Genomic DNA, 15,820 nt, shown 5'->3' with positions numbered 1-15,820 from the left:
AACGGCCGTGCCCAGCTCTAATACACTATGAGGAAGTTTATGGAAATGAAAATGATGCTTTAGTATGTGGTTGCGTAGTATAACTCCCTCAGTTCCTCTCCCTCCTGTTGAATATTCCTGTTTTCCCTCTATCAAATTCTTAACCACAAAATCAAATACGAATATTTCTCAATTATTTTTTAGGCAAAAACCCTTTCAATCTAAAATCATCAGCATTGACATTATCAGCAAAAATTTCTACAAAATCATTAAACGCAGTCATATCACAATGGCCGAATCTCATCCCAGGTTTCTCTCTCCTCATTTCTAATGATTTTGACATCCAAAGTTTGTGCTTTACCGTTTTATCTGATTGTTGTCTGATTTTATGAATTCGATCGCAAAACTAGAATGAATTCTTCTTAATTTATGCGTCGGATATTTCGAAATTTTTGATGGATTGTTGTTTGGAATAATGAACTAGGGTTTCAGTTTCAGTGAAAAGTGATGGAATTGGGTCAATTGATCCTAGTTATACGGAGATCATTGTGGTTCGTCATGGCGAAACTGATTGGAATGCTATTGGCAAAATGCAGGTTGATTTTTGTCAATTTCTTCATTAATTTTTATTTATTTCTGTGTGTTAGGATAGAAAATGGTGAAGCAATAGTTGGCTTGTGTGTTTATTTTAAATATTTCGAGGAAATTGGAAGAGGGAAATTGGTTGATTACTCATGAAAGGATAAATATTGAAAGGGAATTGATTGATTACTCTTGCTCGCCTTTGTATCCTGTCAAACCTATTTTTCCAGCTACATTGCTATGAGTTTCATTGTATATGCTGATGTTATTCTCTGGAATAACAAATAGATATTAATTCGTCAAATTAATTTATGTATATGGTGAGCTACACAACTAGTGATTGTGTAAATGGACTAGAAATTCGATAGATTAGTTTAAGAACAGGTTATAAGAGAGGAATTTTAGGAAAGCGTTGTTGGGGTAGGATTATTGCTTAATGCAAATCAGAGATTAGAAACATTATTGTATATTACTCATATTTGATTCAAGTGTCATGCCAACTGAGTTAATTGAGATGAAGGAAAAAGGTGCTTGGTGTTGATCTTTTTGCCTAAGATCGATTCTTGATTTCGTGATTTTTAAGTCATATGGTGTAATGCAGACTGGTCCACTTTTAACCTACAAGACTTGGATTCAAGCAGTAATTTTGTTACTACAAAGTATTTGCTAAGCTTATACAGTACAATAGTACGTGACTATTTCTATGTCTATTTTATCTTTCATTCCTATTTCATCAGGGTCAGTTGGATGTTGAGTTGAATGATATTGGGAGGCAGCAAGCAGTTGCAGTAAGTTGAAGATAATATTGTCTGGTTCTGTACTTTCCTTTGCCAAAGTGCCTTGCCTAATCCTGATTTCTGTTAGGTTGCCGAGAGACTATCAAGGGAACCTCATATATCTGCTATATATTCGTCTGATCTGAAAAGGGCTCTTGAGACTGCAGAGGCAATAGCATCAAGATGTGGTGGGCTTGAGGTCAGTTACTGTGCTAAAGATATTAAAGTTAAAAACTTAAAATGCTATATATATCTGATACAGTGATCCTGGTCATTATTAAAGAAAACTTTTGTAAATTTTTCATGTGTGGATTTATTTGGTTAGTATCGGGGTCAAAGAAAATAACCATGCAAATTTCTTAAGAATCCAACCGGTTAATCTACTTCTAAGTTCCTATCTACTTCTAAGTTCCTATTTAAACTTTAGAAGTTGAGGTTGTTCTGGAAAAGTTTTGCTTAGAAAGGCTGTATACATACAGATCTTAATGGACTCTAAACCTCAGTGAACCTACTCTGAGTTTCACTGCTGGTATATATTTCGATGTCTGTCTGTCATTGTGTAGGGTTGATCTTTGATGTCTAAACCTCATTGAACCTTCTCTGAGTTTCACTATTTGTATCATGTAATTTAATGCTTTGTCTTATTATTTAATTTTTGCAATTATTGAACTACAGGTTATTAGAGACAAAGACCTGCGAGAAAGGCATTTAGGAGATCTGCAAGGACATGTTTATCAAGACTTAGCGAAACATAGCCCTAAAGCTTATGAAGCATTTAAGTCTAACAGATCTGATCAAGAAATTCCGGTGTGTAAGGACTCTATGCTCATTTGATAGTGTAGTGCACTCATTTGAAATACAAACTAAAGATTTTATGATTTTTCAACATCACTTTGTGTAGGGTGGTGGTGAAAGTCGTGATCAGCTTTATAATCGTTGTACATCTTTGGTGCAGAAAATTGGTGAAAACCATAGAGGTTATCCACCCTTGCTTCTATTCCATTATTTATAAATATATTGGCTAAATATTACAGAAAATAGTTTGTAGGAAGCTGTGTTCAGTTGCATCTTTTGAAATACAGACAATTGATGTTGCGTTTGTTCTGATTGCATGTTGTCTTTGCAGGGCAACGAGTAATTGTAGTCAGTCATGGGGGTGCCATAAGATCACTGTTTAACCGGGCTGCAGCCAAAGGACAACATCCAGGGAAAATATCTAATACATCAGTTGGCGTAATTCAGCTGCATGATGGAGATTTGTGGTCCATCAAATCATGGAATGATGCTAGTCACCTCAAACAAACAGAATTTCTCGAATCAGCTTTTGGTGGGGATGCTTCTTCAGGCTAGCCAATATTTGTGCTCTGATTTAGACATGATGTAGTGCAAGAATTGTGTATTAATCTTCACATCATTTGCTCACAACATTATGTAGTTTTACCTTGGCCATGTGCGTAACCTAGTATTCTAACCGGGAAATTCGAATTAGGCCTGCTAAAGAGACAACACTGCTATATAGTATGTGCTCTGAGTTGGAGACCGTATACTGTATATTGCTGTAAAAAAACCTCAATGATAGCTGATTGTTATTTTTACAGTATCTTTGTGATTCATTGTGAAGAACCTCTGTATACCCTGTTTAATACAGAGTATTTCTATTACTTCGTATAAACTTTTTCTTATATAAACAAACTAATGTATTTTTGATGTGGAAATTCTATGGAATTTTCGAAGAAGGTCCATATTGAGTGGAATTCATGAGAGAAATCAACAACAGAGAGACAGGACAAAGCAAAACAGAATAATAGAGAAATATGTTGGTCCACATTCACAGTATTATACAAGTAGTACTTACTACGTAATATAATATAGTCAACGAGAAGACGGCATATATGCACCAATAATACAGTAGGAAGCTTCAGCTGTTTAACAAAGCCTCTTCATTTGTTTGCTTTTTTTTCTGAAACGCATCTCAGTCCAGGTTTCTCTCTCTCTCTATCTCTGAAATCGTCATCTTTCTTTTGTTTTTTAATTTTATTTTGTTGTTTTTCCATTTAAGTGTACAGTTTGTAAAGAGTGTCAATGGAAAGCGTTAAGAATGGTGATATAGCTGGAGAAGCAGGGCTAGTTGATGGATCTTGTACAGAGATTATCGTTGTTCGTCATGGTGAAACGGAATGGAATGCTCTTAGCAAAATGCAGGTTAGACTGATAGTTCTATTCATCGTGCGAGTTGATACAATAGTTTAACTTTGTGATGACTGACAAGCGAAAGGAACTGCAAAAACACATTATACACCGAATAAAAGAGTTTTAATGAGTGATACAATAGTTTAATTAGATGAAAATAATTAAATAATGTCCTTTTTTCCCCATTAAAACAGGTATCGGGTTTATTAAAGAGAAAATAAGCTCCTTCCATAACAAAAATAAAATGTATTGATATGGACTAATAAGCTCATATAGCTCACATCAGATGAGTTCAAGAGTTATTAGGTAAAAACATAGTCTAAGAAGAAGACAATCAACTAATATAAGTCATTTGTCTTAGATATATAGACTAATTTACCTTGATGATTTCCTTTTCCAGTTTTCATTGGTATTCTCTGTTTCAAAATTCAAGCTACTCTGCATATTCACATAGGTCTTTATATCATAATATGATTGTTGGCTATTTTGAATTTCTAGCAAGCTCGTATAGTATATTAGTATCCTATTCTTTTCAATAACATAAGTCGAATTTGGCTGATAAAGGCTCGCTAGAAATTTGTAGCATTGCACAAACTTTGCACCTTTAAACAGAAGATGCCTAGATGGTACTCTCATTATACTGCTGAATTTTTGCTTCATGCATATGCAACTGATTTCTGTTTATTACTCGAAATTCTACTTTTTTTTTTAATGCTCCAGGGACAGACAGACATTGATCTAAACGAGGTTGGGAGACAACAAGCCATCATAGTAAGTTATGACATTCTGCACTGATTTAGGTTATCTTGTGAGGTCCTTAAATATATCCTGCTTTTTTTTTTTTTTTTTTTTTTTTTTGTCGTAGGTTGCTGAGAGACTATCAAGGGAGCCTAATATATCCGCTATATATTCATCTGATTTGAAAAGGGCTCTTGACACAGCAGAAACAATAGCATCTAGATGTGGGCTTCAGGTTTGTTAATCAAATTAATGCAACTATACCTCTCGTTGGGGATGCAAATTAATAGGACTTGAATTTGATGAGATGCAATATACCCCTCTTTCTCTTTGTTCTATTCAGCGCATAAAATTAAGAATGTTTCAGCATAAGATAGTTAATACAATACAGTTTTGTGGTATTAAATAACAAAAATGACAATTTTGTTGAGAATGATCGAATACTATAACCAAGAGTTTATAAAATAAAATTAAAAAAAAAAGCACAAAACAAAACATTGTAGATTTGTAGTGACAAATCTAGTGGAATGTATATGAAAACCTTTTAAAGATTTTTAAAAAGTTTAAAACATGCAGATTGATTTGTTCAACCAGAGTATACTGATCTGATACTTATACGTGGATATTAGCTGCTCATCAGTTTTATGTGGGTGTCAAATCAGGTTGTTATAGATAAAGACCTGCGAGAAAGACATATCGGGGATCTTCAAGGACTAACATATAGCGAAGCACCCAAGGTTAACCCTATAGCCTTTGCAGCACTGAAGTCCCCCAGAAAAGATCAAGAAATTCCGGTGTGTAGTTTATGGTTCCCAACTCTTTCTAAAAAAGTCTGAAAGATTATTCTTCTGACTTGATTTTTCTGACTATAGAATATAATTACGGTATTCAATAGAGTCAAAAGGTCATTTGACATTCTAACTAAAGATTTTCTAAAATTTGGAGCTCCGGAGTTATGTTAACTTCAGAATGTACTTCATCATCTGCAGGGTGGTGGCGAAAGTAAGGATCAAGTGTTCAGAAGATGCACATCCTCATTGCAAAGAATTTCTGAAAAACACCGAGGTAATATTTTGGAGGTGTTTGTAGTTAGTTAGTTACTTTGTATGTATCTAGGGCAGCCACTAGCCATGGGAGGTAAAAACAAAACCGGTGTAGTAACTTCTTTTTTTTCTGGCTACAATTCAGGAGAGCGAGTAGTGGTAGTAACTCATGGGGGTATCATTGAAAAGCTCTATAAGCGAGCTATACCTGGAGAACGTCCTGGAGGGGTATGGAATACATCAATAAGTATATTTCAGTTGTCTGAAGGAGACAATTGGTCAATCAAATTATGGAATGACAAAAGTCATCTCAAAGAAACAGAATATCTGGAATCAGCTTCGGGTGGAGGTGATGCTTCAGGCTAGCTAGCTAGCTTATGCTTTAATTCCTGGTACTCAATCAATCTATTTACTCTTGATGAGACTTGCTGTATCCAGGAGGATTGTTGTACTTCTTTATTGTGGTTATGCTAATTGCAAACTGTAATAGTTGCAATGAGTGGAATTAAAGACTCAAATGAAATTTTAATAAAGAGATCCAAATGCTGGAAATTTATCTACTAAAATTAAGAGTACTCTTGCATGTCAATTATTGGAACAGTCACAACGTTCACTGATTCATAGGTTCATAGTAGCCCAGAAAACAGTACTGATGTACTCGGCTGTATTTCTTCTGGCAATATGCAGTCACAATTTGATTATCACATAGATGTGGGTGAAAATATTTCTAGGATTTGCTTACTCATGGTTTGTGATTTAGATTATACCTCGATTATGTGGATAAAAACCAAGTTCTTCAATTGGAAAATCTGCACCAAAGCCTAGTAAAAGCCAAGAAGGGTGGTATATAGTATGTATTTGTATTATGTAAGGACCCTTTCAGAATATGAATATCTGATAATCGAAATAATACAAACTGTTAGAATTAGTATTTATAGACAAACACACATAACAATCAGCAGAATGTCTCTTTCTTTCTTATACTGAAAAGATCAGAGGTAAATGTGATGCTTGTCTATAAAATTATCACGTATTGTGATCCAATCTTATACGGATATGAGTCGCGGTGTAAGGCCAATTTGTTCACGAGTACAACAATTGGTTCAGCTGTACTTTGGGCTCATTGAGTATGTTAATAGTTCATTTCAATTTCTAGACTAAACTAGTTTATGATTAATTTTCTGTTATCAAATTCCAAGTAAATCCAATGTGAGTGAAGTTCACAGGAAAGAGAGGAAAAACAAGACAAATGAAAATAAAAAGGTGAGAATGAGTTAGGTGGAGCTTAGGTGGTGATTAAGAATTAATAAGCATATTAATGTTAATGTTAATGTTAAACTAAGCTGACTGCTGCAAAAGAACATCCCCAAGTCAATCAGGAGAGGCATTATTAGCTATTGTCATCAGGCCTCCTCAATCAATGGCTGCCTCTGATTCCAGGTTGCTTTTATCTTTCTCTCTCTTTTCATCTACGTCGAAATACTTTCATGTTCTTGACTATGTTACTATGTTCATGTTCTTTTGTTGATCGTATGTTATTGTGGAATTTTTTTTTATGTATTGTATATTTTTTTAAAGCTATACAATATTTATAGACTTGTTGTACTAAGATAATTTGAGGGAAATGGAGCAAATAAAGGAAAACTCAACTTCTATGATTTGGTTGTTGAAAAGAAGCTTAATTTTATTTACTTGGGCGATCCATTTTAGTAATTCAATTACAAAATTTGAATAAATCCCCATTCTTTTATACTCTATGCGTTGAATAATCCAAATTACTTTAATGAATTTTTGTTTGGGATAATCAACTAGGTCTTCTTATTCAGTGGAAAGTCATGGAATTGGGTCAATTGATCCTTGTTGTACGGAGATCATCGTGGTTCGTCATGGCGAAACTGATTGGAATGCTATTGGCAAAATGCAGGTTGATTTTTCTCAATTTCTTCTTCGTTTTTTTTTTAAGTTGTTTTTTTTTTTTTTTCTAAATTTTATTTTATTGTGTGTTTGGATAGCAATGGTGAAACAAAAGGGAGAGGGAACGGAAGGGAGAAGTACTAGTAGGCTTGTCTTTTTATTTCAGATCTTACGAGGTAATCGGAAGGATTTGGTTTGTTGAAAGGGAATTGAATAATTACTCTTGCTCGCCTATATATTCCGTCAAATCCCCTTTATCCAAACATATTGTTATTATTTCATTGTACACATTGTATGATTAGGTCAATGAATTTATCACTGATCGTCTTCTCTGCTGTCACAATTGAACATTGTAAGAAATTCGCCAAATCAGTTTATGTAAACGTGTTGAGCTAGACAGACAGCTAGTGATTGTGTAAGCAGAGGACTACAAATTCGACAATTTAGTGTAAGAACAGGCATGTAATGAAAATGAGAGATAAGAGACGTTACTGTGTATTGCTCGTATATAATTTTAGCGTCATCTCAGCTAAAGTATGGGAGATATGGATAAAAAAAAAAAGGGTACATGTGTTGGGTTTGAGAGTGTGGAGAACGGTTCAAGAAGGCAAAGGGGGGTGCATAGCTTAAGAGTTTAAGCTATGGGCTATTGCTTGGTGTTAAGCAATGGTGGATGACAAAGGGTTGACTTCAATTGACCATATCTCAAGATCTAGAAGTGATATTGAGATGATTCAAGTTGGAGGTGATAGCTCGTCTCAAGAGCTTTCCAACGACTGGTCATAAGCTAAATTTGGCCAAGAAACGAGGAAGATATGGCTGTTTTACGAGAAGCTGTTTTGCAGGGGAAAGCGGAGCGGCCGCTCCTCTTGTGGGAGCACCCGCTCCTCTCTATGGGAGCGCCCGCTCCATAGAGGCTCGTTTTGCCTTTTCTTCCAGTTTAATGGTGCGGCCGCTCCTGTCCATTGGAGCGCCCGCTCCATTGGGTTTCTCGGGGCTCTGTTTTCGCGTTTGAGCCTCGGTTTTTACGGTTTTGATTTCTCCTTTGCTAGTTACTTATAATCTTAGCCCTTGAATTATATTTAGCACTATATATACTCATGATTTGTCATTGTAAGTGAGTAATAAGATGAGGGGAAAGATGTAGAGAGAGAGAGCCTCATGTAAACCCAAACACTTAGGGTTTGAGTGTTTGAGAGGGTGAGTTGGGGTGGGAGCTTTAATGGTAATTAAAGCTTGTAATCTACATCGTTCTTCATCAAATTGTTACTCCATAGTGGATTGGTGGGTTTTTTCTCCCGGTTCTCGGGTTTCCCACGGTAAATTCTCCTTGTCTCGTTTATTGCTTGTTTTCCGTCTTCGTTGTTGTTAATTGTCGTTTATCGCAAACTTAGCTAGCACATTTGTTAATCCCTTTCAACATGTCATAAATCATTTTGCGACTTTTGTTATTATGAAGTATTTACGGTTTCATGACTGTGATGTCTATTATCTCCTTCATTACTATTTCACCAGGGGCAGTTGGATGTTGAATTGAATGAGATTGGGAGGCAGCAAGCAGTTGCAGTAAGTTGAGGATAATCTTTGCTGGTTGTGTACCTTGCTTTGCCGAAGTGCCTCACCTAATCCTGATTTATGTTAGGTTGCTGAGAGACTATCAAAGGAGCCTAATATATCTGCTATTTATTCTTCTGATCTGAAAAGGGCACTTGTGACTGCAGAGGCGATAGCATCAAGATGTGGTGGGCTTGAGGTCAGTTATTGACCTTAATAATTTAAATACTTCTAATGTAGAAAGAATGTGGGGAACTTTATTTACAGTGCAAGTTTAACAGATGTGGGATTTCTTTATTATTTGTTAGGAAGACAACTGATGAGTCTATGAACTCAACTTATTTATGGTGTAAGATTTATAAGTTTGAATTAGGTTTATATTAGTTGAACCTTCTCTGAGTTTCACTACTTGTATAATTAGATGTCTGTCATTGTGCGGTTTGATCTTTGATGCATGAAGAGTATCATGTAATGTAATGCTTTATATATTATTTATTTTTGGCAATGTATGAACTACAGGTTATAAGAGAGAAAGGCCTGCGGGAAAGGCATGTAGGAGATCTGCAAGGACATGTTTATCGAGACATAGCGAAGCTTAACCCTAAAGCTTATGAAGCCTTTAAGTCTCACAGATCAGATCAAGAAATTCCGGTGTGTTTCATTTGATAGTTTAGTGCACTTTATTAGTTTATGATGACCAGCAATTCAATATTAAGGAGTGTGCAGCTAATACCTACTATTCATATCAACTGCTTTTGTGTATTTGTTTTTACTTTAGACGCTTTGGAGGTGCATTTGATATGGAACACCATTTTGAAATACAAAATTGCTCAATCTCCTTTCATATCAGTACACAATGCCGCTTTTCAAACTGCTTATTACCAGATATTGCAAAACCCTAGTATACATGTAAAAGATACTACAGCATAAGTCTGTTTTTTTCTTCCTAATCCCTTTTAAGGTTTGTTCTGAAAATGTCTCTTTTGAATCAGCATCTTGATGTTCATCTTTTAGACGAGGGATGACAAATTGCTTGCCCGATACATATTGTATTATTTTGAAAGTTTCATAGTAGCATGCTTCATTGAGTGGCTGCCAAAACTAGAATTATAGCTCTTTTGATATACAAGCTAAATATTCTATGATTTTTCAAAATTGATGTGTGCAGGGTGGTGGTGAAAGTCGTGATCAGCTTTATAATCGTTGTACGTCTTTGGTGCAGAGAATTGGTGAAAACCATAGAGGTCAACTACATTGCCTGTATTCCATTATTTATACATTCATTGGCTACATATTACAGGAAATAGTTTGGCTTTGAAATACAGACAATTGATAGATGTTGCATTTGCTCTGGTTGCATGTTGTCATTGCAGGGCAACGAGTGATTGTAGTCAGTCATGGGGGTGCCATAAGAACACTATTTAACCGGGCTGCAGCCAAAGGGCAGCGTCCAGAAAAAATTTCTAATACATCAGTTGGCATAATTCAGCTGTCTGACGGAGACATGTGGTCCATCAAATCATGGAATGATGCCAGTCACCTCAAACAATCAGAATTTCTCGAATCAGCTTTTGGTGGGGATGCTTCTGCCTAGCTAATTATCCAATATTTGTGCTCTGAGCCTCTGATTTCGACATCATATAGTGCAAGAAATGCGTACTAATTTTCATCAAGACGTGATTTAGTTTTACCTTGGCAATGTGTGTTACCAGGTATTCTAATTGAAAATTTTCAATTACTCCTCTGCTATTTTGTATGTGCTCCGAGTTGGTGTACAGTTTGTAACATTTGATAATTTTTTTTTTTTTCATATACTACGTAATAAAAGTAAATGTTTTTGTGATGTGGGAAATTTTATAGAATTTTGAATTTTCGAAGAAGGTCCATTTTTAGTGGAATTTGCAAGGGTAATCAACATCAGAGAATGAAAAGGGACAAAGCAAAACAGAACAAACGAAAAGCATCTTCATCCACTTTCATAGTTTTATACAAATAGTACTATAAGAAATATTTTAAGCTGACTGCTAAAGAAGACTACGTATATGAATATATGATATATCCCTGAGTCAACGAGAAGACAGCATGTATGCACCAATAATACATACAGCAGGAAGCTTCAGCTGTTAAACAAATCCTCTGCATTTTTTCTGAATTGCATCTCATTCTAGTTCTCTCTCTCTCTCTCTCTGAAAAAACTCTTGTCGGCTTTCCTCTTCTGTGTTTTTTTTATTTAAATCTGTTGTTCTTGTTTTTCTTTAATTAGTTGGTGTACAGTTTGTAAAGGTGTCAATGGATTGCTTTAATAAAGAAATTATAGCTGGAGAAGCAGGGCCGGTTAACGGATCTTGTACAGAGATTATGATTCTTTGTGAAGTATATTAGCAAATAACGGAGTATTACTCAAGACTATTTAACAATTGAAGAAAAATACAATTATAATTTTGTAAATTCAATACAAACAATGGGAAAAACCGAATAAAATTGGTGTGTTTACTCAAACTTGTAATTCTATTCGATTTAATGATCCAGGGACAGTCTTTGTTATAATGTTCTGATTTAGACATGGTATAGTGCAAGAGATGCGTACTAATATCACTTGCTCTCAACATTATTTTTACCTTGGCCATGTGTAACCAAGTATTCTTATCAAAAAGATTCAATTAGGCCCTGCTAAACAGGCAATGCTACTTCGAGTTGGACACCCTGTACAGTATATTGATGTAAAAACCCTCTCATAGCTGATTGTTTTTTAGAGTTTCTTTGTGAAAAAACCTCTGTTCAAAAAATCCTTGGCACTTTTAAGCCCTGAGAAAAAGTACCATTCAAGTGGAAGAGGAATCAACATCAGAACAGAAGAAAAAATGTTCGTCCACTTTCATAGTTTAATACAAGTAGTACTATAATAACGTTAATTAATAATTTAAGTTGACTGCTAAAGAAGACTACAGCAGGAAGCTTCAGTTGTTAAACAAAGCCTCATCATTTCTGTGTTTTTTTTTTTTTATTTTATTTTTCTTTTTTCTGAACTGCATCTCATTCCAGGTCTCTCTCTGTCGAAAAACTCTTGTCATCTGTCTTCTTTTGTTTTTTTAAATCTGTTGTTTTTGTATACCTTTAATTAGTTGGTGTACACTGTACAAGTTTGTAAAGGGTAGGTGTTGATGGATTGCGTTAGTAAAGGAGTTATAGCTGGAGAAGCAGGGCCGGTTAATGGATCTTGTACAGATATTATTGTTGTTCGCCATGGTTTAACAGATTGGAATGTTCTTGGCAAAAGTCAGGTTAGGCTGTTAACTCTATTCATCTTCAGAGTTGACAAAATAAACATACTATTTTCATTCATGTTTTGTGTTACATCCCTTGACTTTGTGATGAACTGATGACTAACAGCAAGTGAGAGGAACCACTCAAACACACCATACCCCGAAATTAAGATTTTAATCATGGTTTAATTAGATGAAAATAATATTCATTTTTTGCCTTTATAACAAGTTAGGGACCTAATAAGTCTAGATAAGGGCAAATAAGTACCTTTCACAACAAAATATCAGATGAGTTCAAGAGTTATTCAGGTGAAAATTAGCCTAAAAAGGGAAAAAACAACTTATATGCAATACATGATATAATTATTTTACAATCAATTTTCCTAGATATATAAATTTGGTTAGACCTTTTTTGATGATTTCCTAATCCAGCTTTCATTTGTATTCTCTGTTTCAAAATTTGGTCTGTTCTGCGCATCCACATATGTCTTGGTATCAAAAGGTGATTCTGGGCTGTATTGCTTTTCTAGCGAGCTCGGTTTTATCTTTTTGATAATATAAGTAGAACCTGTGATAAAATTGACTAGAGTCTATAGCATTACACAAATTTTGCTCCTGTAAAGAACCTAACCTGCAGCAGATGCCTACATGGCCCTCTCATTTATGCTGCTAAATTCCTGCTTCATCTATATGCAATAATAAAGGTTATTTCAAGTATTCTTATTGGTGTCTGTTAATTGCTCAAATCTCTACTTCTTTGTTAATGATCCAGGGACAGACGGACATTGAGCTGAATGAGGTTGGGAGAAAACAAGCCGTCAGAGTAAGTTAGTTATGATATTATGCACTGATCTAGGTTCTCTTGTTCAGTCCTTGAATAAAATCCTCCCTTCTCTCTCTCTCTTTTTATTTTTTTAGGTTGCTGAGAGACTATCAAGGGAGCCTAATATATCCGCTATATATTCATCTGATTTGAAGAGGGCTCTCAAGACAGCAGAAGCAATAGCATCTAGATGTGGGCTTCAGGTTTGTTACTCGTCAATCAAAATAATACATTTTTATCTCTCTTTGGGTATAACAAGGGGAGCTAATATTGGGGCTTGAATTTGATGAGATGAACTAGGATTTCAGTAAAGTATGTGGTAAAATCTTGGATTCAAAAACCAATAGTTACATAAATAAAAAAAGAAAGATATTGAAGTGACTTTCCTTACTGGCAGGTATAGTGTAAACCTTTGATAACAGTTTAAACATGCATGTATTAGATTAATTTGTTATACCAGAAGTGTACTGATATGATATGTTTACATGGTAATTAGCTGCTCATAAGTTTGATATGGGTCTCAAAATCAGGTTGTTACTGATAAAGACCTGCGGGAAAGACATGTAGGGGATCTTCAAGGACTTACATTTAGCGAATCACCCAAGGTTAACCCTATAGCCTTTGAAGCATTAAAGTCGGCTGGAAATGATCAAGAAATTCCGGTGTGTATGGTCACCTCCTCTTTCTTAAAAAAACGTCTGAATGCATGATCCCCTTTCTTTGCTGACTTGATGTGTTCATCTGCTACGCGACTATGAAATAGAATTACAGAACGTATTAATTTGGGTCAAAAGCTCATTTGACATTGAAGATTTTCTGAACATTGAAAATACATATCATCACCTGCAGGGTGGTGGTGAAAGTCAAGATCAGTTGAATAACAGATACAAATCTTCGTTGCAAAGAATTGCTGAAAAACACAGAGGTAATGTAGTGAGAAGTAGCTTTCAGCTCCTTTGTATCTAGGGATAAAAAAAAAATTCCAATGAAGTAATAACGTTTTTTCTTCTGGCTGAATGTTGACATTTCAGGAGCGCGAGTAGTTGTAGTAACTCATTATACTGTCATAAAAAATTTGTACAAGCTAGCTATACCTGGAGAATCTGTTAGTGGGATACGGAATGCATCTATAAGTATATTTCAGTTTTCTGAAGGAGACCAGTGGTCAATCAAATTATGGAATGATCAGAGTCATCTGAAAGAACTAGGATATTTTCCAGATGGAGGCGATGCTTCAGGCTAGCTAGCTTATGCTTGATTTCCTGGTACACGATTATTAATTCGTGATGAGACTTGCTGTATCAAGGAGGATTGTTGTGACTCGGGTTCTTTGTGACTCCAGAGTAACATCCTCAGCAAATCTCTCTATATCTGACAGGGATTGGAATCAAATCTGGAACTCAAACACCTATCCTAAAATAAAAATGTTCATTTGGCAATTGGCTTGGGATAGGATCCCATCAGCAAAAAACCTCCATCTAAGAAAAATAGCCCCATCAAACTCCCGCATTTTCTGTCCTTCTTTGCCTGAATCTTCTATTCATATTTTTCTGGACTGTAGCAGGGCATCTGAATTCTGGCAATTGCTGAACCCTCCCTCAAGCTTCAACAAATCCCAACATGAAACTTTCCACCATTGGCTTTTCAAAAATCTCAAAAATAAACAGCCCTCCCATAATCACATTCCCTGGAATACCATCTTCTATTTCTGCATTTGGCAAATCTGGAAAAGAAGGAATTGTTGGCTCTTCTCTAAACAAAATATCCCTGCAAAAAAGTCTGTTAACCAAAGCTTGTGGGCTGCTACTGAATGGTTTTTCTCAACAAGCCAGACAGCTAGAAAAGAGCACACTCAAAGCTTTTGGTCTCCTCCCCCTCCTCTATTCTTAAAAGTAAATGTAGATGCAGCTTTCAATCCCTCTTCCAAAGAAACTGGCTGTGCAAGTGTCTGTAGAGATGAAAATGGATCATGGAAACAAGGGTTTCAATGGAAGGGCTATTCTGCATCAGCAAGTGAGGCTGAAATTCAAGCTATATTTCTAGCTCTTTCATGGGTACAGGAGAAGGGATGGAGTCACTGCATTATTGAATCTGACTGCAAGTTCATAGTGCAAGACTTAGATGAATGCAGGGATTTTATGCTAACCCCAAAGCTGAATGCTTGCAGGCTGCTGTTACAGGAGCTAACTGAAGTCCAGCTCTATTATGGAGAAAGAGGCAAAAACAGCGTGGCATATGTCCTGGCAAAGGATGCTAGAGGAAGGCTAAATACTTTGAATCATGTTTGTAATTTATTAGCTCCTCCTTTTGTCTGTATAAAAAACTTAGAACTTGATTCTGCAATCTGTACTAATCATCATCCTAGGGGCCAAGATCCCCATGCTGTACTTTTGGGCAACCCAATGGGAAACCAACAAACTTTTAACTTAACTTAATATATTGCCTTTCTCCTCAAAAAAAAAAGGAGGATTGCTGTACTTCTTTGTTGTTGTTTTGTTGTTTGCAAACTCTAATAGTTGCATTGATATTTGGCATGAGTGGAGCTAAACATTTTTAATAAAGAGATTCAAATGCTGGATATTTATCTAATTTAAGGTTACTCTTGCATATCAGCTGTAGGTCTTTTGACAATTATGAAATGCAGTCACAAACTCACAATTTGATATCAGTCTATCACATGTAGTGTGCTAGACATGGGTGAAAGTATTTGTAAGACTTGCTTACTCCTGATTCTTGATTTAGATTATTCCTCGATTACGATGATCACCAAGCTCTTTAATTGGAAACGCTGCACTTCCTGGTCATGAAAGGCAAGAGTGCTATATATGTATTATACGGAGTATGACCTTTTGAATTAGACACAAGATGTAAGCGGTAGCTATAGCCTATAGATTGATGTAAGGACCCTTTCTGAATGTTTGATAATTGACATACGCCAAGTAACCAAGAAATAATACA

At 35.6% G+C, this 15,820-nt stretch overlaps 4 protein-coding genes across 5 annotated transcripts; all 4 read left to right on the top strand.

Annotated features, from left to right (window-relative positions):
- The first annotated feature begins 58 nt into the window (after positions 1-58).
- Positions 59-2,937, top strand: LOC145563113 (phosphoglycerate mutase-like protein 4). The gene is made up of 7 exons (XM_081623533.1): positions 59-288; positions 464-575; positions 1,299-1,349; positions 1,426-1,536; positions 2,013-2,144; positions 2,239-2,314; positions 2,464-2,937. The coding sequence occupies exons 1-7, from the start codon at positions 65-67 to the stop codon at positions 2,685-2,687; spliced, it is 930 nt and encodes a 309-aa protein (XP_081479659.1). The 5' UTR covers positions 59-64; the 3' UTR covers positions 2,688-2,937.
- Positions 2,938-3,216: 279 nt separating this feature from the next.
- LOC145561945 (phosphoglycerate mutase-like protein 4) lies at positions 3,217-5,874 on the top strand. Of its 2 annotated transcripts, none has more exons than XM_081622081.1 (7): positions 3,217-3,318; positions 3,404-3,539; positions 4,248-4,298; positions 4,393-4,500; positions 4,928-5,059; positions 5,255-5,330; positions 5,454-5,874. In XM_081622081.1, the coding sequence occupies exons 2-7, from the start codon at positions 3,420-3,422 to the stop codon at positions 5,672-5,674; spliced, it is 708 nt and encodes a 235-aa protein (XP_081478207.1). In that variant the 5' UTR covers positions 3,217-3,318; positions 3,404-3,419; the 3' UTR covers positions 5,675-5,874. The 2 variants fall into 2 exon arrangements, with proteins under 2 accessions (XP_081478207.1, XP_081478208.1); XM_081622082.1 differs by having other exon boundaries at positions 3,397-3,539.
- A 143-nt stretch (positions 5,875-6,017) lies between these two features.
- LOC145561944 (phosphoglycerate mutase-like protein 4) lies at positions 6,018-10,619 on the top strand. Its single transcript, XM_081622079.1, has 7 exons — positions 6,018-6,748; positions 7,121-7,232; positions 8,738-8,788; positions 8,865-8,975; positions 9,296-9,427; positions 9,945-10,020; positions 10,150-10,619. The coding sequence occupies exons 1-7, from the start codon at positions 6,729-6,731 to the stop codon at positions 10,368-10,370; spliced, it is 723 nt and encodes a 240-aa protein (XP_081478205.1). The 5' UTR covers positions 6,018-6,728; the 3' UTR covers positions 10,371-10,619.
- A 938-nt stretch (positions 10,620-11,557) lies between these two features.
- On the top strand, positions 11,558-14,197 carry LOC145563112 (phosphoglycerate mutase-like protein 4). The gene is made up of 6 exons (XM_081623532.1): positions 11,558-12,057; positions 12,812-12,862; positions 12,958-13,065; positions 13,393-13,524; positions 13,712-13,787; positions 13,894-14,197. The coding sequence occupies exons 1-6, from the start codon at positions 11,938-11,940 to the stop codon at positions 14,103-14,105; spliced, it is 699 nt and encodes a 232-aa protein (XP_081479658.1). The 5' UTR covers positions 11,558-11,937; the 3' UTR covers positions 14,106-14,197.
- Positions 14,198-15,820: the final 1,623 nt, after the last annotated feature.

This window comes from Chenopodium album, chromosome 10 (genome assembly GCF_948465745.1).
Source record: "Chenopodium album chromosome 10, dcCheAlbu1.1, whole genome shotgun sequence".
NCBI classification, from domain to species: Eukaryota; Viridiplantae; Streptophyta; class Magnoliopsida; order Caryophyllales; family Amaranthaceae; genus Chenopodium; species Chenopodium album.
Note: the sequence above shows the minus strand (reverse complement) of the source record. Positions and strands in the feature narration are given on the sequence as shown.

Bases quoted from the DNA above. Each gene is read 5' to 3' on its own strand.
- LOC145561944 (XM_081622079.1), top strand. From the start codon at position 6,729: ATGGCTGCCTCTGATTCCAG. The intron at 7,233-8,737 runs GTTGATTTTTCT...CTATTTCACCAG, and splicing joins ATGCTATTGGCAAAATGCAG to GGGCAGTTGGATGTTGAATT. The intron at 9,428-9,944 runs GTGTGTTTCATT...TGATGTGTGCAG, and splicing joins GATCAGATCAAGAAATTCCG to GGTGGTGGTGAAAGTCGTGA.
- LOC145563112 (XM_081623532.1), top strand. From the start codon at position 11,938: ATGGATTGCGTTAGTAAAGGAGTTATAGCTGGAGAAGCAGGGCCGGTT. The intron at 13,066-13,392 runs GTTTGTTACTCG...TCTCAAAATCAG, and splicing joins CATCTAGATGTGGGCTTCAG to GTTGTTACTGATAAAGACCT. The intron at 13,525-13,711 runs GTGTGTATGGTC...CATCACCTGCAG, and splicing joins GAAATGATCAAGAAATTCCG to GGTGGTGGTGAAAGTCAAGA.
- LOC145561945 (XM_081622081.1), top strand. From the start codon at position 3,420: ATGGAAAGCGTTAAGAATGGTGATATAGCTGGAGAAGCAGGGCTAGTT. The intron at 3,540-4,247 runs GTTAGACTGATA...TTAATGCTCCAG, and splicing joins ATGCTCTTAGCAAAATGCAG to GGACAGACAGACATTGATCT. The intron at 4,299-4,392 runs GTAAGTTATGAC...TTTTTGTCGTAG, and splicing joins GGAGACAACAAGCCATCATA to GTTGCTGAGAGACTATCAAG.
- LOC145563113 (XM_081623533.1), top strand. From the start codon at position 65: ATGTGGTTGCGTAGTATAACTCCCTCAGTTCCTCTCCCTCCTGTTGAA. The intron at 1,350-1,425 runs GTAAGTTGAAGA...GATTTCTGTTAG, and splicing joins GGAGGCAGCAAGCAGTTGCA to GTTGCCGAGAGACTATCAAG. The intron at 2,145-2,238 runs GTGTGTAAGGAC...CACTTTGTGTAG, and splicing joins GATCTGATCAAGAAATTCCG to GGTGGTGGTGAAAGTCGTGA.